Here is a 25,371-nt window from a genome sequence, read left to right as displayed (position 1 = left end):
GTTTCCTCATTGTATCTGAAATCTTTTATCCCCAGCTTACCACTAAACTATGGACTTTCTCTTCATTGGTCTTACAAATCTCCATTAGAATGTTTTAGAAGAAAGTAAACTCTAAAAAATTTAGTGCTAACGTAGTCAAAAACATTTGAAAAGGAATTATCACAGCTACTTATACAGTTTCGGGGTTTTTTGTGGCCCTATCACACAGCATGTGGGGTCTTAGTTCCCTGACCAGGAAGCAAACCCATGTCCCCTGCAGTGGGTGGACAGAGTTCTCACCACTGGACCACCAGGGAAGGCCTATACAGTCTTAAGAATACTCAGTGTGCACCCTTCAAGTCACACGGCACATATCAATCCTATAGGATAACTATTCTCAGATCCTCTAAAGCCAATCATCTTCAGGTTTAAATGGCAGTCATCATACATTCCTCCTTGTAGCCTTAAGGAAATGACAAATACAAGATTCTTCATTATACACCCATATATCATCTATTGCTAAGTAGTCCATTTTGAATTTTTTTCCCTAAATGCAAAAGGAAAGAAAAAACAAAGCAAAACAAAACCAAAAAAACTGAAATAAAAATGTGTTATTTTTCCCGAATTTCTTACTTTATTGAATAGTACCATCATTTCTAGCTGTTTGAGGCAGAAACATGAGAGTCATTCTCTTTTCCTCATAGCTCCTGTTTCCAGCTTTTACCTATTTAACGTTTAATATGCTGGCTCCTCAGTTCCTCTCGAAAAGTCACCTACCCAGTTCAGCTAAGTCACCTGGACTAGTCACATAATTTTGTTTGTTGCTTATCTTCCCACATTCAAGCCACTCTCCATAATGCTGCCATACTTGTCTTTGTGAAACACTTTTGACCTTCAGTGCAAGCCTAATCATTGTGATAACAGGCCTACAAGGCCTCCCAAACTGGACCCCAGGTTTCTTTCTGGTCAGTGACCCTCCTCCAACAGGCACTAGAACATTCAGGCCATGGAGCAAATCTGGAATCCACATATTTCAAACATGCTGCACAGCCACATTGATGGCAGAAGCATCTGTTCTATCTAAGAGAACATTGCTTCTCTTTTACTTAAGCATATCATTGTGTTTTCATTGGACAGTTTAGCTGATAACTAAACACTAGTCATTCATAACTAAATGTTATTCACGTCCTTGTCCTAAGACTATCCAAGATAAGGGTCACTTAAAAGATGCATGGAATGAGATGTTCTCTCTATGCTTCCCTTATCTAGTTCATAAGTCAACTTCTATTTTCCTCTCGGGTTACATTGGGCACTGCCAATCATGTCTCCTAGTGGCCTCATCTTCATAAAATTAAAATAATTCCACATAATCTTTAACTAGCTCTCAGCAATACTGTAGAAGTGGTGACCTTTATTATAGGCACAACCATCTCTCCTCTCTAACTTCTTTCTACTCTTTGTTAGTATGTTTCATACTTCCTAGTACTTTGTCCTACCCCATTTATTTGTATTTTAATACACAAATATCAATGTCAGTTATTTTTTCCAAGTGCATTTGAATTTAACTTTTATTTCCAAGTAGTAAACACAAATATAAATGAATAAATAAGCATATCTTCAAATCCCAGAGTGGCTTCCTTAATAACTCAAAAAATAGGGCAAAGTGCTAAGGGTTTATGAGTAGCAGCCCCTACTCCCGCCAGAATGGGCTCAAAATTAGAATTGTTATGGCTATAGGTGCTGAAGGGTAACCCCTGTAAATTGCTGCAAATGCAGAAGCTGGAAAAGTTAGTGAAGAATTTGATGTGGTTTAGTAAAACAGATCTTTGATAGTGATTCTATATAAATTGGGGAAAGATGTGCAAAACCCTTATAATTAAGGCAGCATAGTCTGGAACTCAAATAATTATAGAATGGTTTTTCTTTGTTTGAAATTATGAAGCCATTTTATTAACACTGTTTAGGGATCCCTTTATCAGGCAGAGTCTCCAGTTTGAACACCTCCTATTTTTCATTTTCCTTTTTTCTCACAGCCTCTGATCTTGCATGGTGTCTGCTCAGCATCACATGTTTCCTTTTGAAATGAACATGAAACTATCAGAATGTACCATCAGCCAAATGGATGTCAGAAAGAAAGCCCATAATATCTACTCACAATTGACTTGGTACATTTTGTACTAACTGACTTACTAGAGTAAGGAAGCAAGTTACCACCTGGCATATAGCAAAAACAACTTATCGTAAAGAATGCTGGTGTTGATGAAAGAACAAAGATACATGGAAAATGACCCAAAGAAAGCTAAACATAGATCTAAAACAGAACAGCAAGTTTTGTTGTTACCTACATTGCCCTCTTAATTAAATCTCTATGATGCCTTTTTGGAAGAAAACAAAAATATTTCTGTTATCAGTATTTCTGCTTGGAATGTTTTAAAGATTCATAAACTAGGGATGTTTCTTGGAATCCCTTTAGGTTGGAGAGAGTAAATCTCTAGAAATTCTTCTGTAGAATTATAAATCATATTAATATATTTGTATCATTAATTTTAGCTATGTGGATTTATCAATATATTATATGTATATATAATTCTACTCTACACAAGAATAATTCTTTTTCATTAAAACTACTACTACTACTACTAAGTCGCTTCAGTCGTGTCTGACTCTGTGCAACCCCATAGATGGCACAGGAGTTCTTAATTTTGACATTATTGACATTTGAGGATAGATAATCCTTTGCTCTGGGGCACTGTCTGTGACCTCTAACCACTAGAAGCCAGCAGGATCTCCCAATTGTGACAAGTAAAAATGTCTCCAGGGACTTCCCTGATGGTCTGATGGTTAAGACTTCATGCTTCCAGTGCAAGGGGTGCAGGTTTGATCCCTGGTCAGGGAACTAGTATCCTACACGCCACACAGGGTGGCCAAATAAATTAAAAAATAAATCAAGATAAAAGTATCTCCAGACATTTCCCCATGTGGCTGGGGCCAAAACTAATCACCAGTTTAGAACCACTGCTCTAGAGGGCATTATCCTTGCTATCTGATATTTATTCTTGGGATAAATCATTAGAAATTAGCCAAATTCCCTAAGTAGTGTAATTCAATGGGCTATGTCAATCCCATTTTTAAAATATTTTCTTATATTTTTTCCAAATTGAAATATCCCACATCCATATCCATTCCAGACATTAAAACTCTACTTAAGTTATAAAACCCATCTATACCTCTATTCAAGCTGTAAAGCCTTCTCAGAAGCTTACTGTCAACACTTTTCAAAATTAGTAATACTGTGTAATCTAAACACACAATCTGTGAGCTATTTGCACTCGTTTCATCTTCCCAGCTAGGTTATAAATAGCTCAAAGGCAAAGCTGCTGCACGAATAGACATCAGCATGAGACAGGCTTGAGCTCTCGCCCCAAAACAGTGACAGCTGTGTGATTTGGGGCTATTCATTTAATATCTTTAAACAAATCCCTATATTGGTAAAATTAACAACATCACATATCTCACAGTGCTACAGAAATGGGTATATGAAATATAAAATCCTAAGAACTCTGCTTAGCATTTTTGTTTATTCATTTAACAAACACATTGTGTACATTATGCATCAAGCACTTTTCTAAGCATTTCACAATCTCATTTAATCCTCATTAAAAAAAAGTCTAGGAGGGAGGAAGGATAAATTAGTTTAAGGTTAACATAAACTCACTACCATTAACGTATATAAAATAAATAACCAACAAGGACCTCCTATAGAGCACAGGGAACACTTTGTAATAACCTATAAGGGAAAAGAATCTGAAAAAATAATATATGTGTGTGTGTGTGCACACATAATTGATTCAGCAAGCATTGATGACATTAATAATGCTGGGGTAAGCACTGGGTGATGTGTAACATTTCTTTTCCAAAGATGAAATTTCAGAACTGTTATTTCATTTTGCATCTGGAACTTTAGATTATGCTTTGAACACCAACTTAAAATAATTTGTCTAGGATTTTATCTAAAACATTTTATGAAAAACGTACTGATACATCAAATGAGGAGTGAGAAGGTAAAAGTGCTTCCAAAAAGTAGCAAAATCTACAAAACCCCTCATACCAGATCTCAGTGAACTTTAACTAGTCATTTCAATCTCTGCTTCATACAATTTTCTTCTTAAGAAAAAAGTTAAAATATAAAATATACTAAAATAATATATATGATAAGTGTCTTCCCATAAATTTTAGACCAGCAGAGCCACTCTCTTTGAAATGAAAACTTTAACAGTATGCTTTTCTTTGGAAATTCAAGAAACATTTAACCTGTTTTCTAGTTTAATTCCACTACATACTAATCACAGCAGTTCAATATATTAATAGAAGTGGTATATGATTTTGGACAAAGAGTGTCTACTTAGCACATAACAAGAAGGTTATTATTACTCAGATGTAAAAACGGTTTTAAAAATTAGGGTTTTTTTCCTTTAACTTTAGAAAATTAAAGATACTTTGTAGAACACTGAGATGTTAAATAACATGTATGAAAAACATAAAAAATTTTTTTAAGATGAAGAAGCTCAAGTATAAGATATATACACAATAAAGAACTAAATGAGGGAATTCCCCAGAAGACCAGGTGAGCAAGATCCACTACTGATAAGTCTTAAAAAAATAAAAAGAGAACACATGGGCTGTGTCCCTACTACTACTGGTAATGTACTCTTCACCTTGACAGGAACCTGCCAATAAATTATCTCACAGAAGCATGGCTGCCAAATATACCACTGGAATATAGCTCTATTTATCTTATTGAATAAACGTGGTGAAATCCACCAAGGATCCATTGATGTTAACAAAATATCATAAAATAGTGTCATTCACTACATTTACCTAAAACACCCAAATATATACCTGTAAACAAACAAAAAATCCATTGAAATTTAGATAGAGAGGAAAAAGACTAACCATACTCACAAAACCATTTGACAACTTAATAAATTGCATGACATTCTAATTAAGTTCTAAACAACAAAGCCTCTCTAATACATTTCTATTTTCCTACCACATAGAAAATACTAGATAAGAGATAAGAGACAGATGTGTGTGTTCCAGAATACTTTGCTCATCTTGAAATTATTTTCCATAAAAAGCTCACTGGGAAATATTTCAGAATTTTTAGAGTCATGGGTGGATACTCAAAAATATTACAAAAATATTTAGTAAACCAAAATTCATGTTCAATCACCACTGATGTTAGGGAAAAGTTTGATTCAGAAGAGATGACAACAGCAGTGCCATTTATAAAAAGAAGTATTTGCAATTCCATAATTAATCCAAGAAAAGATTAATTATGTTATAAATCAATCCAAGGTGTTATAAGTTTGAAACCTATGAAAATTTTGGATAGCTATGGATAAAAATAGCAGAAGTGTTTATAGTCTACAAAAATGCAATATGAAATTGTTTTTTTAATTCTCTCTCTAGTGAGGCAAAAAAGGAAACAATATCCAAGAAGAAAGGTATAGTTATATATATTTATGCATTTTATTCATTCACCCAAAATTCTCTGAGATCTTCCAGACTCAAGCGCTTATTCTCTAAAAAGTAAGAACTAGGCCCCTGCCTTACAAGTACATGTGACAAGTATTTTGTGGGAAGGGATTGTTTTTGTTTCACTGGGGGGCCATGCCATGTGACTTGTAAATCTTAGTTCCCAGACCAGGGATTGAACCCTGGTCCCCTGCAGTGGAAGCACAGAGTCCTAACCACTGGACCACCAGGGAATTTCTGCGTGTGATAAGTGCTAAACAGAGGCCTGGACAGCTGTCAAGGCAGCAAACGAGTGAACTGCGCCCAAGAGTATCAATAAGACAGTGAAAGCAGCATTCCACCATTTCTCTTGAGCTGAAAAAGAAACAAAAGGCAGAAAAAATTCTGTAAAGCAATTATCCTTCAATCAAAAAATAAATTAATTTGAAAAAAAAGACCAGAGTGTTGGCGGGGGCGGGGTGGGCGGGTGTGTGGCAAGGATCCAATCATCTGCTCAACACAGAAATTCAGAATGGAAATTTCCTGTTTCCAAGATGAAAACCTGAAAATTATGTCAAGTGAATAATCTACCTAAATAGAAAATTCTTTGATTCATATAAAGATTATATATAAGAAATTAATGTCTTCTTACATTCATATCCAAAATCATTTTAACAATAATATATAATATTCATTGAGTAATTACTACGCATGAGGCATGTAAATGCATCACAGGTATCAGCTCACTGAATTCTCTCAACATCTCTAAGATGAGGAAAAAAAAAAAGACAGGAAACTTGCCTGAAGACACAAGACTGCTGAGTAGCGTTTTGCCCCTGAAGACCATTTTCTTTCATAAATACATCCTGCCTCCTCCCTGGAGATTCTGATCACTGTGGAACTCAAGGACAGCTAGAGTAAGGGACTTTCCTGATGGTCCAGTGGTTAAGAATCCATTCTTCCACTATCCGAGGTCTGAGGTCAAGCCCTGGTTTGGGAACCAAGATCCCTTATAGTCATGAACTAAGATCCCCTATGGGCTTCCCTGGTGGCTCAGAGGTTAAAGCGTCGGCCTCCAATGCGGGAGACTTGGGTTCGATCCCTGGGTTGGGAAGATCCCCTGAAGAAGGAAATGGCAACCCACTCCAGTATTCTTGCCTGGAGAATCCCATGGACAGAGGAGCCTAGTAGGTTACAGTCCACGGGGTCGCAAAGAGTCGGGCACAACTGAGTGACTTCACCTCACCTAAGATCCACTATGGTGTGGCAAAAAAAAAAAAAAAAAATTGGCTATAGGAGAGGATAATGTATTTTCATAGTAATTTCTACATTGCCCTTGCTTCTAATGAAGACCTAACACCATGCCTCTCGGCCCAACATTTACAAATAGGAAGGATGAGTTCTGACTGCCTTTCCCAGGGAATTATTAACACTTTGTGTTGGGAGTCACATCCTTTGAAGAAGTTTAATCCTCTGGATGGTCTCGAGGTGACAGAATTCAGACCGCTGCTTTGGAGAGACAAGAGGGCTACCTGTCCTAAAGCTCAGAAGAGTTTTGATTTTCTGCAGTTTCTACAAGAGTTGAAAAGTCATGCTTCTGCTGTTCTGTGCACAGCCTGATGACTATGGGATGGTCACAGAGTCTGGTCTGTAAGCACTGTAGCTCTGAGCACAGGAGTGGAGTCTCTCTCTGGTGTGGCATGTGATCACCAGGAAGACTACTCTGAGACGTCCTAGCGCCTGTCCTAGGGGAAAGCGCAGATCCATGCAAACAACATTTAGCTGAAGGTTTGATACCAACGACAGCAGCCTGGGTGACTGGGGAAGAATCCACCTACAATGCAAGAGACCGGATCGGAACTCTGAGTCGAGAAGATCCCCTGGAGAAGGGCATGACTACCCACTCCAGGATTCTTGCCTGGAGAATCCCATGAGTAGAGGAACCCTGGTGAGCTACAGTCCATGGGGTCACAAAGAGTCGGACACGACTGAGAAACTAGGCACTAAGTGACTAAAATACCTGAAGGACCCTGAGGAGGGGGAGATTACCCTTAATCCCCCACCTAATCTGTAAGCCAGGGGCTCAGAGCCAAAGTTAATGTGGTTTAGAAAAATCATAAAAGATGAAATTTTATGGACTTCATTAGCGTGGAGAATAGTCATTTCACTACACAGAGATGTGTGAACTCTCAGAGTAATTACTCCATAGGACTGAAAAACATAAAAAGCAGCACAGAATGATTCAAAAAGAATTGAACACTTGCAAACAATTAGTCAGTTCAGTCAGTCAGTTCAGTCGCTCAGTTGTGTCCGACTCTGCGATCCCATGAATCGCAGCACACCAGGCCTCCCTGTCCATCACCAACTTCCGGAGTTCACTCAGACTCGTGTCCATCGAGTCAGTGATGCCATTCAACCATCTCATCCTCTGTTGTCCCCTTCTCCTCCTGCCCTCAATCCCTCCCAGCATCAAAGTCTTTTCCAATGAGTCAACTCCTCACATGAGATGGCCAAAGTACTGGAGTTTCAGCTTCAGCATCACGCCTTCCAAAGAAATCCCAGGGCTGATCTCCTTCAGAATGAACTGGTTGGATCTCCTTGCAGTCCAAGGGACTCTCAAGAGTCTTCTCCAACATTACAGTTCAAAAGCATCAGTTCTTCGGTGCTCAGCCTTCTTCACAGTCCAACTCTCACATCCGTACATGACCACAGGAAAAACCATAGCTTTGACTAGACGGACCTTAGTCGGCAAAGTAATGTCTCTGCTTTTGAATATACTATCTAGATTGCTCATAACTTTTCTTCCAAGGAGTAAGCGTCTGTACTTGATGCCTATTTTACATATGAATTAGTGTAAACAAACGTCTGCTTTTAGTTCAAACCATCTAAAGATGCTCCACTTGCATGCCCCAGGTCACAAGCCCTGCATCAGTACTGTTGCTGATCCTCAACTCCACGCCAATCCAGAAAGTAGAAGTAAAGCCCCAAGTGTGTGTGCTTCCTCTCTCCGCAAGATGACCAAGGGGTACAAACCCAGCACTCTTCCTGAATCCCCACAAGAAGTCAGGTGGTCCAGAATACTTTAAAAGTCTTCCATTCCTTTTGAATCACCATGTTTTTATATATTCTTTGACAATAAGTGAAAGATGACAATTGAAACCTCTTCTGTGAAGAACAGCCAAGTTCTCAGTAATGATAAGCTTTTATCCAAACTTCTTGCAGTCAACACCCTTTGAGTACACATCTCAATCAAAGCTCTTTGCGGAGAGAGAAATAGTATTTCACAATGTTACAGCAATGAAAAGCAGACTACCTAAATTTACCCTGCCTGAGTTCTTAGAAATGTCCTAAATAAAATCACAGATTACTAAGTTGAGGGAGCATTAAAACATATTAAAATATTTATAGAGAATATATTTGTGTATATGAGAGGAAAAGTATATTTGTGTATACGACAGGGAGACTATATTGATGTACATGAGAGAAAGAGTGTACTATATCTGTACAGGTATACAGTACCTTCCATACGCTTGGTCATTTCACTTAAACTGTGTACTCTGACCTTTATTTCTGCTTTATTGACTATGCCAAAGCCTTTGACTGTGTGGATCACAATAAACTGTGGAAAATTCTGAGAGAGATGGGAATACCAGACCACCTGACCTGCTTCTTGAGAAACCTGTATGCAGGTCAAGGAAGCAACAGTTAGAACTGGACATGGAATGACAGGCTGGTTCCAAATAGGAAAAGGAGTCAAGGCTGTATATTGTCACCCTGCTTATTTAACTTATATGCAGAGTACATCATGAGAAACGCTGGGCTGGTGGAAGCACAAGCTGGAATCAAGATTGCCAGGAGAAATATCAATAACCTCAGATATGCAGATAACATCACCCTTATGGCAGAAAGTGAAGAAGAACTAAAGAGCCTCTTGATGAAGGTGAAAGAAGAGAGTGAAAAAGTTGGCTTAAAGCTCAACATTCAGAAAACTAAGATCATGGCATCTGGTCCCATCACTTCTTGGCAAATAGATGGGGAAACAGTGGAAACAGTGTCTGGCTTTATTTTTTTTGGCTCCAAAATCACTGTAGATGGTGATTGCAGTCATGAAATTAAAAGACACTTGCTCCTTGGAAGGAAAGTTATAACCAACCTAGACAGCATATTAAAAAGCAGAGACGTTACTTTGCCAACAAAAGTTTGTCTAGTCAAGGCTATGGCTTTTCCGGTAGTCATGTATGGATGTGACAGTTGGACTGTGAAGAAAGCTGAGCGCCGAAGAATTGATGCTTTTGAAGTGTGGTGTTGGAGAAGACTCTTGAGAGTCCCTTGGACTGCAAGGAGATCCAACCAGTCCATTCTAAAGGAGATCAGTCCTGGGTGTTCATTGGAAGGACTGATGTTGAAGCTGAAACTCTAGTACTTTGGCCACCTAATGCAGAGAGCTGACTCATTTGAAAAGACCCTGATGCTTAGAAAGATTGAGGGCAGGAGGAGAAGGGGACGACAGAGGATGAGATGGTTGGATGGCATCCCTGACTCAATGGACATGAATCAGAGTGAACTCCAGGAGTTGGTGATGGACAGGGAGGCCTGGCATACTGCAGTTCATGGGGTCGCATAGAGTCAGACACGACTCAGCGACTGAACTGAACTGAACTGAACTGACCTTTGAAATGGTAAAAATAGATGCCTTACTCTCTTCATTGCTTTAATCTAGAATGATCATGCAATTATATTATAAATTTCAGAATTTCATAATATAATTGTGGTGGACCTTTAAGATGTTTGTGTTTATTTCTATCATTTTTCTCAAGGATAATATATTGAGCCATGTAATTAATCCTTTATAGGAATTTTAAAAACAAAATGTTATTAAAGTGTTCATGGTTATTTCGTTTAAGAAAAGGCAAATCAGCAGAAACCCCAAAACATTAGAATCTTTGCCCATTTTAGAATATTAAAGTTTCGATGTTTTTTTCTTTTCTCTGAGCTTTTAAGCACTGTGGACTCGGGATGTGTGTGTGTTAGTCACTCAGTTGTGTTTGATTCTTGCAACCCCATGGACTGTGGGGATTCTCCAGGCAAGAATACTGGAATGGTTTGCCATGCCCCTCTTCAGGGGATCTTCCAGATTCAGGGATCAAATCCCCGTCTCCTACATCTCCTGCACTGCAAGCATATTCTTTACCCACTGAACCACCTGAGAAGCCCCAGACTCAGAATAAGCAAACATAAAAGAAATTGCCTAGACCTTGCCCCCCCAAATGCAGTCTATAGATGGGCAATGTCTGCATCATTTGTGTGCTAGAATCTACTCCCCAGACCTTCTGAATCAGAATCTGCGTTTTGGACAATATCCTGTGCTGATTCATAGCCACATTAAAGTTTGAGAAGCACTATCTGGAGAGATTAGGTCAGCCTCAGATCTGCTATTTAAAAATGAAGAATTTTATGCAGATCTTGTTGAGTTTATCTGAAATAAAATACACTTTACCCATAGACAAAGACATTATGAAAAATTAAAGTGTGGGATACTTAAAAAAAAAAAAAACCTTGAGAAGTTTCCTTAAAATATTAACCGGGAAGAATTTGTAAAAATTGGTTTAAATACAATGAGTTCACAATTCACCCAAATATTTTTATTTTCTTCATAGAGTTTAAATGTTGGCATCAAGCTTGGTTGTCTCCTGAATGCTGAAAGAAGATCTATCTGCATTTCTATAACTGTCCTTAGAAGCCCTAGTGTTTATGGTGCTAATTTTGTAAAGAGTTCAGCATCCAAGAAGACAAGGATTCTCAGTACATGTGCATAATTAGGATATTAAAAACACTGAGCATTGATAAGGCATTTTATTGTTTCAAGAACACTATGATATTTATTATCTGATATCATCCTTAGGGATTTCATCTTAGTCAATGATTTCATCGACCTAGTTCTGAATTCTGAGACAAGCCTCCATTATCACCTATTATCATACATGATCTGTTTTCCCCAACTTCTTTAAAGGAACAGAAATTCACTGAAGGAGCTACAGCCTTTGTGCCAGCTGTCTTATTTGGTTATAAAATGAGATTTGTGGCCAGGGCTGTGTGCTTTGTTTCATATATGCACAAAGGAAACTAAATAACCAACTGAAATTGTACTGTCGCTGTGCTCATTCTACAAATACATACCTTCTGTTAGAAGAGGAAAGGAGCAATGCAAAATACAGAGTTTAATATAATATTTAATAAAATGTTAACTAATCCAATCAATGCTTGGCACTGGCACAACTGACTGGCTCCTGGTCAGGTCAAATTAATGCAAACTACTTTTTAAAAAATAAGTCTATGGTGAGTCACTGGCTCAATGGACATGAATTTGAGCAAATTCCAGGAGATAGTGGAGCACAGAGGAGTCTGGCGTGCTGCAGTCCATATGGTCACAAAGAGTCGAACACGACTTAGCAACTGAGCAACACATGGTGAGTCAGGTGCGTATCTGAACTTCAAACTACGTCTTCATATGGTGTGAGCATAGGAAGGCAGGGAAAGGCTGGCCCTGAAGCCCTGGGTATTAATGATACATTTGAACAAACCGAGATTAACAGTGATGTCTGGGAAGGGGCTGGCCCAGTGCTCTGAGGTTAAAAAAAAATTTTAAAAAAGGAAATGAGTGTGATGTTATGATTCAAATGTCAGCTCTTACTCCCTCAAGAGAGACTGTGGGGGTGTTCCTGATGCTATGATGATGTTTTAGCAACACGAGATGGTATTCTGAAATGAAGCTAGTTAGAATAGGAGGGCTTTACAAGGGACAAAATGAAAAATAGATACAATCTTAGTATTAGATTTTTTTAAAAGTCAGATACAGGTATTTTGTCAGGTGTCAGCTATTTGTGCAGCTGCCACACGCACAGGAAAAACTGGAAAACCCAGTAGCAATCGGCCATGCTTCTCGGCTGCTAAGCTGCTTCAGTCGTGTCCAACACTGGACCCCATAGATGGCAGCCCACCAGGCTCCGCTGTCCCTGGGATTCTCCAGGCAAGAACACTGGAGTGGGTTGCCATTTCCTTCTCCAATGCATGAAAGTGAAAAGTGAAAGGGAAGTCACTGAATCATGTCCAACTCTCAGCGACCCCATGGACTGCAGCCCACCAGGTTCCTCCATCCGTGGGATTTTCCAGGCAAGAGTACTGGAGTGGGGTGCAATTGCCTTCTCCATCATGCTTCTCTACCAACATGCAAAACTATATGGAAATTTGCCTTTTTAAATAAATGTAGACACTATCAACAACAGAAGTGGGCATAGTTTCCTGTCATCCTTTGCAGATCTTAGGACATTTTTTATAGTTCTATCTTCAGCTATCTTTAAAGAAATTCTGTGTGCAAACATGTCAAACTCTGTTTACTAGGTAATTTGTATGGATCAAGCTCACCGAGCAACGCCATCAAAACTCTTAAGTGGCAGCTCAGGCTGGCCCATGCCTTTTCTCACAATAACCACCTACAATTTCTCGAAAATAGTTTGGCACTGCGTATTGTTCCTCTACTATTTCTTACCAACCTTATTATTGAATTTATTTCCCTAAGACTCTCTTTCTGTAAACTCATCAAGGTGACATCAAGGGGTGGCAACAATTCCTCCCCCTCAAAAAAAGATGATAACTCAAGCAAGATAAAGTCAAATGACAAATGCTGTTTAAAAATGTTAAGAGAATCTCACAACACAATCCTTTCTCCAGTAGTGATTAATGTCAGGTGACTATTCTTTTCATGGGTCCTTCACTTTAAAAAAGAAGCTTTGGGGAATTCCCTGGTGGTCCAGAGGTTAGGACTCGATGCTTTCACTGCTGTGGGCCTGGGTTCAACCCCTGGTCAGGGAACTAAGATCCCACAAGGCACCTGGCATGGCCAGCAAATAAATAAGTAAATAAATCAATAACAAGCTTTCTGGAATTCAGGAATGCAACCTGTGCTGTATACACTATGGGGATCCAAAACATACCTGTTGGCTATTTTGTGAGATGAATTAATGTCTCATGTTTATTTTTGAATAATGTTAGCAATATCAACTCAAGTAGGTTTAAAACGACATTTGTGACATTACTCTCTTTCCAGTCCTAATTACAATAAATGTGTGTGTGCTTAGTCGGTCCAACTCTTGCAACCCCATAGGCCATAGCCTGCCAGGCTCCTCTGTCCATGGGATTCTCCAGGCAAGAATACTGGAGTGGGTTGCCATTTCCTTCTCCAGAACTACAATAAATAAGCACTGCCAAAGTGCCTGAGGATTATGGAGAAAGTACTGACTGCTAAGAAATCAGATCCATACCAGTTGAAGAGATTCAAAGTAGAATTTAAACTGCTGGTGACCTCACCTCAAGCATAATAAAGATCCTTGTCTCTCCAGGACAGAGTTCTGTAACTGATATAACAGAAAAGGATGCTGCTACTTTATATGTCTGTGCTCAGTTGCGTCTGACTCTTGCAAACCCAAGGACTGTAGCCCTCCAGGATCCTCTGTCCATGGCATTTTCCAGGCAAGAATATGGGAGTGGGTTGCCAGTTCCTACTCTAAGGTAAGTAGTTCCTACGGAACTACGACCCAGGGATTAAACCCACGTCTCTTGCGTCTCCTTCTTTGGCAGGTGAACTCTTTACCACTGAGCCACCTGGGAAGCCCACACTACTTTGTATAAGAGATAACTAAAATTTTTAAAGTCAAATTAGGTCAGTAACTTGTATGGCTGATGAGTCACTGACAGAGCCTTTAGTCGAATTATAAATGGCTTTTCTAACTAACAGTACATCTGGAGTTGTAAGGCATGTGCTTTTCTCAAGGTCACAGGGTTACCAGATTTTAAATATGGCATCTGATTTGGCTTCTTTTTCACAGATACCTTTCTTCTAGTGAACTCTCATTGAATTGATGAAAATTCAAAGTAGTATAAAAAGCAAAAGAAGAATAACAACAAAAACATTGGCAGAGGCATGATTAATTGAAGTGTATCAGTGTATGAGATAAAATTTAGAAAATAAATCCCTGATCAGATTAGGGACAATGTAAAGACATTGTCCTTGTTCCATCATGTCTCCTGAGAAGCATTGCTCATCGGATCCCACCTCCTGGTCATTCCCTTATTCCCAACTTTTGCTAACTTCCTGGACACTCTTCTTCAATCACTGAAGGCTTGAGCTCAAATTCTTCATTCCTTAGTATTTAACTTTTCTCTCTCTCTCTCGTGGCCCATTTTCATTATGATTTCAACAAGCTCAAGTCACTCCTATCTTTAAATATAAAAAGCATATCCTACAGTCACCTCAAATATATTTAACATACTATGGCAAGATCATTTTTTTAACTTTTTATTTCATGTTGGAGTATAGCCGACCAACAGTGTTGTGATACTTTCAGGTAGCCACACTTATACATGTATCGATTCTCCCTCAAACCCCTCTCCCATCCCGGCTGCCACATAACATTGAGCAGAGTTCCCTGCGTTATGCAGCAGGACCTTGTTTGTTATCCATTTTAAATATAGCAGTGTGCCCATGTCCTTCCCAAATTCCTTAACTATCTTTTCCCGCCATCCTTCCCCCTCTCCCTCAGCAACCATAAGCAGAACAAATATTTTTTAAAATAAAGGGCGAATCATGTGATTTGTGACTCAAATGCCATCAAGTTCTTCCTGCTGCATTTCTGATAAAATTGCAGCCTTGTTGAATTAATCTCACTCACCTTCACCTTTGCTGTGTGTCCAGCAGCTCACGACCTCACAAGTACTCTGCCCTTCTCTCACCCTTGAATATGCTGTTTTCTCTGCCTGAGACTCTCCCTGCTCTCAACACTAGACCCTCCTCCTTCGAGTACCAGTTCAAATGCCATTTCAGCAGGAAAGACTTCCCTGTTTCCCAGACTGATTAATGGCAATCTCCATCTTTCCTCAGAACCCGTTCGGAGAGGTAGATTGCCATTTCCATATTTTAGCAATCATCTACAACTAACTTTACCCAATTCAGCATCACAGTACTTATTCATTTTTCTTTGTATTCCCACATCCATGACTCCCAGTCATTTGAATGGTAAGATTAACCAGGCAAACTGCATTTTAAAACATAGAGAAGGATACTGCCAACAAGTTAATTCAAAATTATCCTGAGGCTTTTGTTCACATCATTTCAAACTGTCCCACACCAGTTTCTATAGCTATTTTCACACATAAAAAACACAACTTAAAGGAGTAAGAATTAGATAAACTGCATTGTAAAAAAAATCCTATAGGCACAATATCTCACAGATGCAGGTAATTTAAATTCTCGACTCAGTCCTCTTTCCAAAGGAGAATACAAATGTCTTTGAAATCCGAAACTCTGTATGTCATAGGACAGTCATTTTATCTGACTCCAAGTACTCACAACTTTGGCCACCTGATGTGAAGAGCTGACTCATTGGAAAAGACCCTGATGCTGGGAAAGATTGAGGGCAGGAGGAGAAGGGGACGACAGAGGATGAGATGGTTGGATGGCATCACCGACTCAATGGACATGGGTCTGGGTGGACTCCAGGAGTTGGTGATGGACAGGGAATCAGTGATGCAGTTCATACGGTCGCAAAGAGTCAGACATGACTGAGTGACTGAACTGAACTGAACTGAACTGAACTCGCAACTGATGTAAAGTCAACATGGAACGCTACTCCAACAGATAAAAGAGCATCAGAGAACCATTCGAAATGTTACCATTCAAAGCTGTAGACAAAGATAATCACATCTGAAGAAGGGACAGCCCCTGGCTTGTCAAGGAACTCAAGCCACTGAAGAGTGAATCATATTTACGTATTTTCAACAGAAGAGCAAATAAGAGAACTTACGCATGTCACCAAAGGTTCCCTTTGTCACTTTTGTGGCACGCAGCACCACTACTGTGAACTTGTGGGAATAATGGTGCTCCACCTGGAAGAAAATAAACAATAATGAATTTCAAACAAGCCTGAAATATAGGATTCAAGCAGATTGTTCTCAATGCTTCCTTGATACAAATCAAAAATATTCCAGTTGAAAGGAAGCAACATGCATACCAGAAACATTCTTTGATTCTCTGATCTTGAGGTTCTTCCTTTTTTGATCCTCTCCTCTCTGTAGCACAGACAACTGAGATGTTTAGATCATGCTTGAAATGTCCCTACAGCTTGACTGCTAGAACAGCTTTGCAGTCCCTACTTTACAGGGTTTATCAAGCCCTGAGGAAAAATGTAAATAAGGACTGCAGGCTTTCTCTCGGTGTACAATCAGGCTTTGTACTGGGTGATAAGTAAGACCTGCCTTAGAAAGGTGAAGTGCAGAGGAAGATGTTTGCATTATCTAAATTTGCTTGTTTTTACTGTTACTGTTCAATAAAACTCTTTTTTCTGGTATAACATTTCCAGAGCAGTTTTCAGAATTCTTTGGATGTAAAACAATAACCAGCAAACTAAATTTTAACATATCTGTTAAAACCATACATGACAATGTCAAAAGTTTTTATTAGCCTAATAGCTTGTATGCACATAGGAAATATTAAGAGGTAGAAGACTTAATTAAACACTTTATTAAATACCTAACTGGAAATTAGTTCTCAAATAACTCTACTCACCAAAGCAGAATGGGAAAGCAGGAATTCACAAAATTCTCTGAGCAAATGAAAAGATTTATCTAAAGTTTATCGAACTTTATCTAAAGTTCAAGCATTTTTGTTTCAGGAGAGACTCACATTTATAAGTTACTACCAGGAGAAATATCAATAACCTCAGATATGCAGATGACACCACCCTTATGGAAGAAATTGAAGAGGAACTAAAAGCCTCTTGATGAAAGTGAAAGTGGAGAGTGAAAAGGTTGGCTTAAAGCTCAACATTCAGAAAACGAAGATCATGGCATCTGGTCCCATCATTTCATGGCAAATAGATGGGGAAACAGTGGAAACAGTGGCTGCCTTTATTTTCTGGAGCTCCAAAATCACTGCAGATGGTGACTGCAGCCATGAAATTAAAAGACGCTTACTCCTTGGAAGAAAAGTTATGACCAACCTAGATAGCATATTCAAAAGCAGAGACACTACTTTGCCGACTAAGGTCCATCTAGTCAAGGCTATGGTTTTTCCTGTGGTCATGTATGGGTGTGAGAGTTGGACTGTGAAGAAGGCTGAGCGCCAAAGAATTGATGCTTTTGAACTGTGGTGTTGGAGAAGACTCTTGAGAGTCCCTTGGACTGCAAGGCGATCCAACCAGTCCATTCTGAAGGAGATCAGTCCTGGGTGTTCTTTGGAAGGAATGATGCTAAGGCTGAAACTCCAGTACTTTGGCCACCTCATGTGAAGAGTTGACTCATTGGAAAAGACTTTGATGCTGGGAGGGATTGAGGGCAGGAGGAGAAGGGGACGACAGAGGATGAGATGGCTGGATGGCATCACTGACTCGATGGACATGAGTCTGAGTGAACTCCAGGAGTTGGTGATGGACAGGGAGGCCTGGCGTGCTGCATTTCATGGGGTCGCAAAGAGTCGGATACAACTGAGCGACTGAACTGAACTGAACTGTGTGTGTGTGTGCACGTGTGTGTGTGTGCATGCATGCTCAGTCATAGCCAACTCTTTGTGACCCCATGGACTGTAGCTCACCAGGCTTCTTTGTCCATGGGATTTCCCAGACAAGAATACTAGAGTGGGTTGCCATTCCCGACCCAGGGATTGAACCCGTGTCTCCTGCATTGGCAGGCGGATTCTTTACCACTGACCCACCTGGGAAACCCAAGTTACTCCTACGTTTCATAATTTTAATAGACTTGCTAAACTGGTTGAAAAGTCCATAACTAATTAAAAGAAGCTAAGAAACTGACAATACTGTGAAATGAGTCTAAAAGCAAGGAGGCAGATGAGATGAAGTCATGAATAAGCATATCTTGTTTAAAAAGACAGAAGCATATAAAATCTTTCAAGATAATTCTCATTCAGGATTATTGTCAAAGAGAAATACCTTCCATATTCAGAAGAGCTCTGAAGAGCCAAAGTTATTCCACATAAATGAAATTATCACTCTTAAAAAATGAATGCCTAAAAATAGGCATATTGTCTTATACTACTACCAAAAATCACACACACTCCTCCCACCAAAAAAAAAAAAAAGAGAGAGAGAGAGAGAGAGAAAGATAATCAAAGGAAATCCCTGGTGGTCCATGGGTGAGGACTCTGTGCTTAGACTGCATATCCTCGAACTTTTAATACTACAAGATTTTTCAAATGTCTAAAACCTTTCCTGTAAGATAAAAATGATTATCAATACTCACCTATTATTTAACACAATTTTTGAAATGGCTACATATGTACTCATGTCAAATGTTTATTAATAACATGTGCAAAGAGATGATATTGTTATTATAAGGATTCATTGAGAATGAACCATATGTCAAATATTCTAATAAATGCAAATTCTGTTTCCCAATAATCCTACAAAATAGATGCTACTATATATATTTACAGACGAGTAAGTGAGATTCTGAGATATTAAGTAATTCCCAGTATCTCACAGACAATAAAAGCTAAAATTGAATTAGAAACCAGTCTTCCTTTCCCCAGTGTCTTTATTCTTTCTATATTCCCTTACTTATAGAGAATAATAATACCAACACTGATTCCTGATAGTAAAAAAGGGTTACTTCCATTTATTAAAGTTTTACAGATAGTTACAATCTAGTCTGTTATATCTGAAGTTACTCTAAAGTCTCTCTAGTAACTGGGTAATTATCTCTATCATTCAACTCTCCATTTTAATCTGTTTTTATTTCCATTAGCCTCAATTCTATCTTACTAACTGCAATCAGAACTTATATATACGAACTTCCACACTGCTCACAGAAGATAAGGAGCACCCACTCTCTTGGTTTTTATAAGTTAATTTTGGAGGCATCACAAATCTTCAGATGACCAGTACATCACCTCCAAAACAAGAGTGTCAAAATTATGCTCTTTTTAAGTGCTGTAAAGAGCCATGTTTCCTGGGGCCAGTATCACATATAATTTCAAACTAGTATGGACTAGGCTAGCTTCTAACTTGGACAAGAGACTTTTGGTTATGTCTCAGGAATAATGACAGAGGAAATAATGTTATTGAATACAAAACCAGTGTTCCCTGCGGTGTGGTGGGGAACCTAATGACTCAGCACTGTACTACTTGGGAGTTGACAAAAGAGAGGCCATATTTCAAGTGAGACGTCAAATATAAGCTCAATGCCCTGACTCAGTCACCAAGATTAAGCCTTGCCTTCAGGTCTTGGATTACCTTACTCTGAGTGTCTCTTGTTATCCAAAATCTTTTTCATAGTGAAAATCATGACCCACCCGCCCTCCTTTTTTTTTTTTTCCACAACTACAATTCCCAAGTCATCATGAAAACTCCTACGGCATTAAATTCATCCTGGAGAATTATATTGACATCTGTAACTAAAATGATTGGGAAAAAAGAACTAATCAATTTATCCAAAATCAATTTGATGATTATCCTAATTTTTGAAAGTTCTACAGTCACAAAGAAGAAACAAAGAACAGTCATGAAAGAAACCTGATGGAAGAGAAGGTAGATTCTGCGCACACACATTTTTTTTTTTCCTGTTCAACTGCCATTGCCTAATTTTAACTGAAATTAAAACTAAAGACTGTTAGGATGATCAGGACTACAGAATCTCAATACTGAACACAGAGATTGTGATCACCATAATCAGCCACAGGCAACTTCAAACAGATCTCAGCAATTTTGAAGAGAACCGCTGCATTGATGTCATCCAAGAGTCAAGATGCTTGTTTGGAAAAAATACTTATTTTCAATGTCACATTCCAGTGTGATTTCATTCTAATACATTTAAGAGACACAGACCTTGTACACTATTCTCCCACATTTTTTAAAGAAAAGAGCAATCAGTTTATTTAAAATCAGCAGTTCTATCTAAACTTGCTTTAAGAACTACTAGTCATGGATTGGCTGTATGTACAAATTACCCTAATGTCCAAAACACCAAAGTTGGCAACAAAATTTAACTTTAGCAGACATCATTAAGGAAAATTATAGTCAGAAATATGACTTGTGCACAGAGTCGGACACAGCTGAAGCGACTTAGCAGCAGAAGCAGCAGCATTGTTTCTAGCCTTTGTGACTTAAGTCAACAAAAGCTTGGACTCTGTCCATCTTTGCTGCAATTATGCCAAACTAAAGGCTCAAGCCCCTTCATGAAGATGCATGTACCCTTAGTTTAAAACTTCCCCAATTTTGCAGTTTGGGAAACACTATTTTGGGAAAGAAGCCTGGTATTCTCCTTACTTGCCGCAAATAGTAAATCCTTCCTTCTCTTGATCTTTTGCGTGATTGTGTCTTTTGGTTCAACATTCACCCAGTTTTCAGGTAACAATAATCCTGAAAAAAATCTACACTCTCCTAGGAGTAATTACAGCAAAGTTAAGGCCCGTGAAGTATAGATATACCTTTGTCCTCCTGGGGGGAGCTCACTAGAGCACAGGAAGCAGCATGTGCCCTTGAAAAGTTCTCCCCATAAGTCCTTAAAGTCCTTGGGTGTCAGATACTAATTTGGTTTAGAATTATTGACCTAGATGATATGTCATGTCCATTCAAATCTAAGATGTCTTTGCACTGATGATTTTCAGAGGTGAACTTTAAGTCTAGTAGACCCAACAGACTTGAAAATATGAATATATTTACAGATACTATTTTGGACAATATACCCTTATTTTAAGGGACTTGTTAAAAACCTCTTTGTCTTATTTGTTCTTTCCCTTAAGCATTAATTGTAAAGTGATTAATATCTAAAAGACACAGGCAAAAGTCAGAAAGGTATTTACAATATAGTGTTTTGCCCTTTCCATCTTCATTTTCTACCCCTGCAGTGCTATGATTTATAAGAAATATATATATATTTGGTTATGCAGATAATCAAATATACGTATATCATCATAACAATTTTATAATTATATAATTAAGCATTTTATAATCATAGAATTGAGTTGAATTCTTGGTCACTCTGCTAGTGTCCAAGAATTGTTTGTTGATGTGGAGAAGCCTTCACACACATCTTGGAACTAGGTCCAGGAACCCCTTGCAGCCTCAGTTTCCTCATCTGTAAAATGGCAACTATAATATTACCAACTACACGGGATTTCTCAAGGGTCCCCTGTTACAAACCCAGATTCCAACATTAGAATTTCACACACGGCAATATTGAATGTCAAGTTTGGGGGATAATTTTACCATCTGTGGAAATCTTTTAAGACGAGATGATTGTCTTCTTAGAATTATCTAGAAGCACACGGATTTAGAGTAAAAGGAAGACATTAAATTCCACTTGTGATGGTGGGAGACTAAATAATCTGAGTTACCACTTCCCACAGAAAATAAATAAAAACTGAATGAGGTTTTATGAGGTAAGTAAGCATTTTCCTAAAAGTAACTGTGATGTTTAATTTCATTTGTCAACTTGGCCACAAAGTGCCCAGATTAAACATCATTTCTGTGTGTGTCTCTGAGGGTGTCTGCGGATAAGATGAGTACTTGAATCACTGGAGTTGGGAAAGGAAATTGCCATCTCCAGTGAGTTGGCATCATCCAATCTGTTGAGAGCCTGAAAAGAATAAAAGGAAGAATTTGCCTTTTTTTTCCCTATCTCACTGCTTGAGCTGAGACATCTCATTTTATCTCCTGTCTTGAACTGAATTACACTGCTGTCTGTCCTGGATCTCCAGTTTGCTGATGGTAGATATGGAACTTTTCAGTCTCCATTACCTCATAAGGCAATTCTTCACAATATATCTCCATGGCTAGATCAATCTGTTATAGTCTGACTGTTTGTGTCCCCCCAAAATACATGTTGACATTTAAACCCTCAAAGATGATGGTATTAGAAGATGGGACATTTGGGAAGGAAAAAAAAAAAAAAACATGAATGGATAAGTGCCTTTATGAAAGAACTGAGAGAGATGCTTTGCCCCGTCCACAAAGTGGACACTGCAGCTACAAACCAGGCCCTCATCAAATACAACCATGCTCATGTCTCAATCTTGGACGTCTCAGATTCCATAAATGTGAGCAATAAGTTTCTATTGTTTATAAGCCAACCAGTCTGTAGCATTGTGCGGTGCCTGTTATTAGTCGCTCAGTCATGTCCAACTCTTTGCGATCCCATGGACTGTAGCCTGCCAGGCTTCTCTGTCCATGGGGAGTCTCCAGGTAAGAATAGTAGAATTCTAGAGTGGGTTGGAGTGGAAGACTAAAGTGGAATACTGGAGTGGGTTGCCATTTCCTTCTCCAAGAGATCTTCTTAACACTAGGATCGAACCCAGGTCTGCCGCATTGCAGGCGGATTCTTTACCATCAGAGTCACCAGGGAAGCAGCCGAAACAAATTAAGACATTCTACCCATCTCCTTTTGGTTCTGTTTCTAATCAGAGATCCTGACTATTACAGTAACAAAGAACTAACAAGATAGGAATCCTTAATTCCCATGAGAGAGATCAAGAAGTGCAGAGAAACACAGGGATGAGCACAGTTTGACCACAGGACATTTGCTGATCCAAAGAGGAGGAGGCTGAGAAGCTGAGGGATTAGGAGCCTTCTAGGGATAAGTGATAAGTGAAGTGAAGTCACTCAGTCGTGTCCAGCTCTTTGCGACCCCATGGACTGTAGCCCACCAGGCTCCTCCATCCATGGAATTTTTCAGGCAAGAGTACTAGAGTGGGTTGCCATTTCCTTCTCCAGAGGATCTTCCTGACCCAGGGATCGAACCTGGGTCTCCAGCATTGCAGGCAGACGCTTTACCATCTGAGCCAGCAGGGAAGCCCTTTATCTAGGGATAAAGAACCTAGCAAACCACTCCTTTGTTTCAAGCCTAAAACTCACAGACTGCGCCACAGGAATAGCTTTGTACAATGCCCCCTACCCCGTACTGTCAGCCAGATTTAGTGTCCTTCAGGAAACCCAGAGAACAAGTAACCTGAAACTGGGATTACCTTTATCCCAGACGGCTAGTTTCCTGAGGAGCCTGATGGAAACCAATGAAATTCTGAAGAATTATTTCTAGAGATGATTTTTCATTATAATGATGTTCAGCAAAATCAAAGGTAATTAGGAACACGAGGAGGTATCACGCCAAGACTACAAACCATCACAGTTAATCAACAGACACAGAAATAGTTCTCTCCATGAAACAGTGAAACTACACTTACCATGTTTAAGGAAATTGAAGTCAAACTTCGGTAGGATTATATTAAACTATATATATTTAAGGCTCAGAAGTTTTGAAAAAGAACCAAATCAAAATTCAAGAACTAAGAAGTAAGCCTGGGGACTTTCTAGGGATTCCCAGCCTGCGCTCTGTGGTGAAGAAGTAGAAATAGGGACATTACTTTAAATCCACATACTTTTGCCTCAAATGAAAGGCTTGCGGCAGGGAACGGCTGGTATCAGAAAAACAGCAGAAGCTTATCATTAACCGTCCTCTTTCTCACTTTGCTAGAATTGGCTAGAGCTCACTAAAAATATGCTATTGCCATAAATCTCATTATCCCTCCGTGCACTGTACTTGTATTTCTGTAATATTTTTGTCACCTTTATATTTATGATTTCCCAGCAGCAGTATCTCACCTCCTGCTGCTCTCTGGAAATATCTTACCTCATTAAGTTTCTAAAGAACACTTATGTACAATTTATTATTTACAAAGCCCTGTGGAACAGACATACAGGTACTATTCACACTACATGTGAAGCAGCTAAAAGTTTAAGTGCTCAAGAGCACGTAACTGAATCTGAAATTGGCTCTAAAACACTAGTTCTTTGATGACCTACTCGGTGGTTTCCCCCACCCCCCATGTTACCATAATAATCTAGAATAATAGCTTTGTACTTTTTTGGTAACATTTCCAGTCATCCTACAATGACCTTTTTCAAAGGTCCCTGTATTTTAGCAGGCAGTCATGCTCGCATACCCAGGTGGTTGACCTCAGTGTGGACACAACCTCAGTTTTCCGTGGATGTGGGGCCCTGGCCCTCCATTGCTAATAGGTGGTGGGAAGAGCTCTGGATTTTTTTCACTCCAGGGAAGTGACTCATCCCTTCAGAGTAAAAAGATAGAAATTTTTTAATAAATATTTTATATTTGATCTATCTTTGTAACACTGATATCTTCCTGATCCAGCACAACTTCAATAGACTGTGGAGACATAAAGACCCTTCAGGTTGGACAGAACCTCAGAACAACTCTAGACCTGTGGACATTGCATGCTGTCATAGATGTGTTACTCCACTTTCTCCTCCATTCTTAAAAGTTGGCACCACTGAAAATGAGAACTTGCTGTATCAGCCCACAGGATTCTCCAACATGTCCCTGCATCACAGGTATGGTGAAGATGAGTCCAATCTTCACTGCCCTGAGGCAGCTGAAACTGCGTTGGCCCATCTGGCACCCTTCACTACGAGTAAGTTGGCTTGGCTTTCCACATCTTTCCTTTTTAATAAAATTGTTCTGTGTTGAGTGCACTTACCTGTATATTGTGAAAAGTATCTTTCTGTGAAAACTAAAGCAGGAAATTTTTGTCACAAAAGCAATTTACACACAGGCACAAACGTACATAGTTGTTTGTTTGTTTTTTAAAAACATATAACAAAAACAAGCATGAATAATACCAGAAAGCTCTTAGGATCCTCTGTTTTGAAAGGGCTATACAATCACAGGGAACTCTGCTCAATGTTATGTGGCAGCCTGGATGGGAGGGGAGTTTAAGGGGAGAATGGATGCATGTATATGTATGGCTGAGTCCCTTTGCTATCCACCTGAAACTATCATAATATTGTTAACTGGCTA

The 25,371-nt window shown here is 39.1% G+C and overlaps 1 protein-coding gene and 1 non-coding gene across 3 annotated transcripts in view; both read right to left on the bottom strand.

The window, feature by feature from the left end:
* PLA2G4A (phospholipase A2 group IVA) overlaps nt 1-25,371 on the bottom strand; it is a 165,047-nt gene that overhangs the window by 105,398 nt on the left and 34,278 nt on the right. For both annotated transcript variants that reach the window (XM_042229206.2, XM_004013880.6), the window contains one exon: nt 16,353-16,434. In XM_042229206.2, the coding sequence (XP_042085140.1) occupies nt 16,353-16,434 (82 nt within the window). The remainder of the gene's footprint in view (nt 1-16,352; nt 16,435-25,371) is intronic.
* Nucleotides 5,678-5,750, bottom strand: TRNAG-UCC (transfer RNA glycine (anticodon UCC)). The gene has a single exon. It is a non-coding gene; the product is annotated as a tRNA-Gly (tRNA).

This window comes from Ovis aries, chromosome 12 (assembly GCF_016772045.2).
Source record: "Ovis aries strain OAR_USU_Benz2616 breed Rambouillet chromosome 12, ARS-UI_Ramb_v3.0, whole genome shotgun sequence".
NCBI classification, from domain to species: domain Eukaryota; kingdom Metazoa; phylum Chordata; class Mammalia; order Artiodactyla; family Bovidae; genus Ovis; species Ovis aries.
The sequence above is the reverse complement of the archived record's forward strand: the minus strand, read 5'-3'. Positions and strand labels throughout refer to the sequence as shown.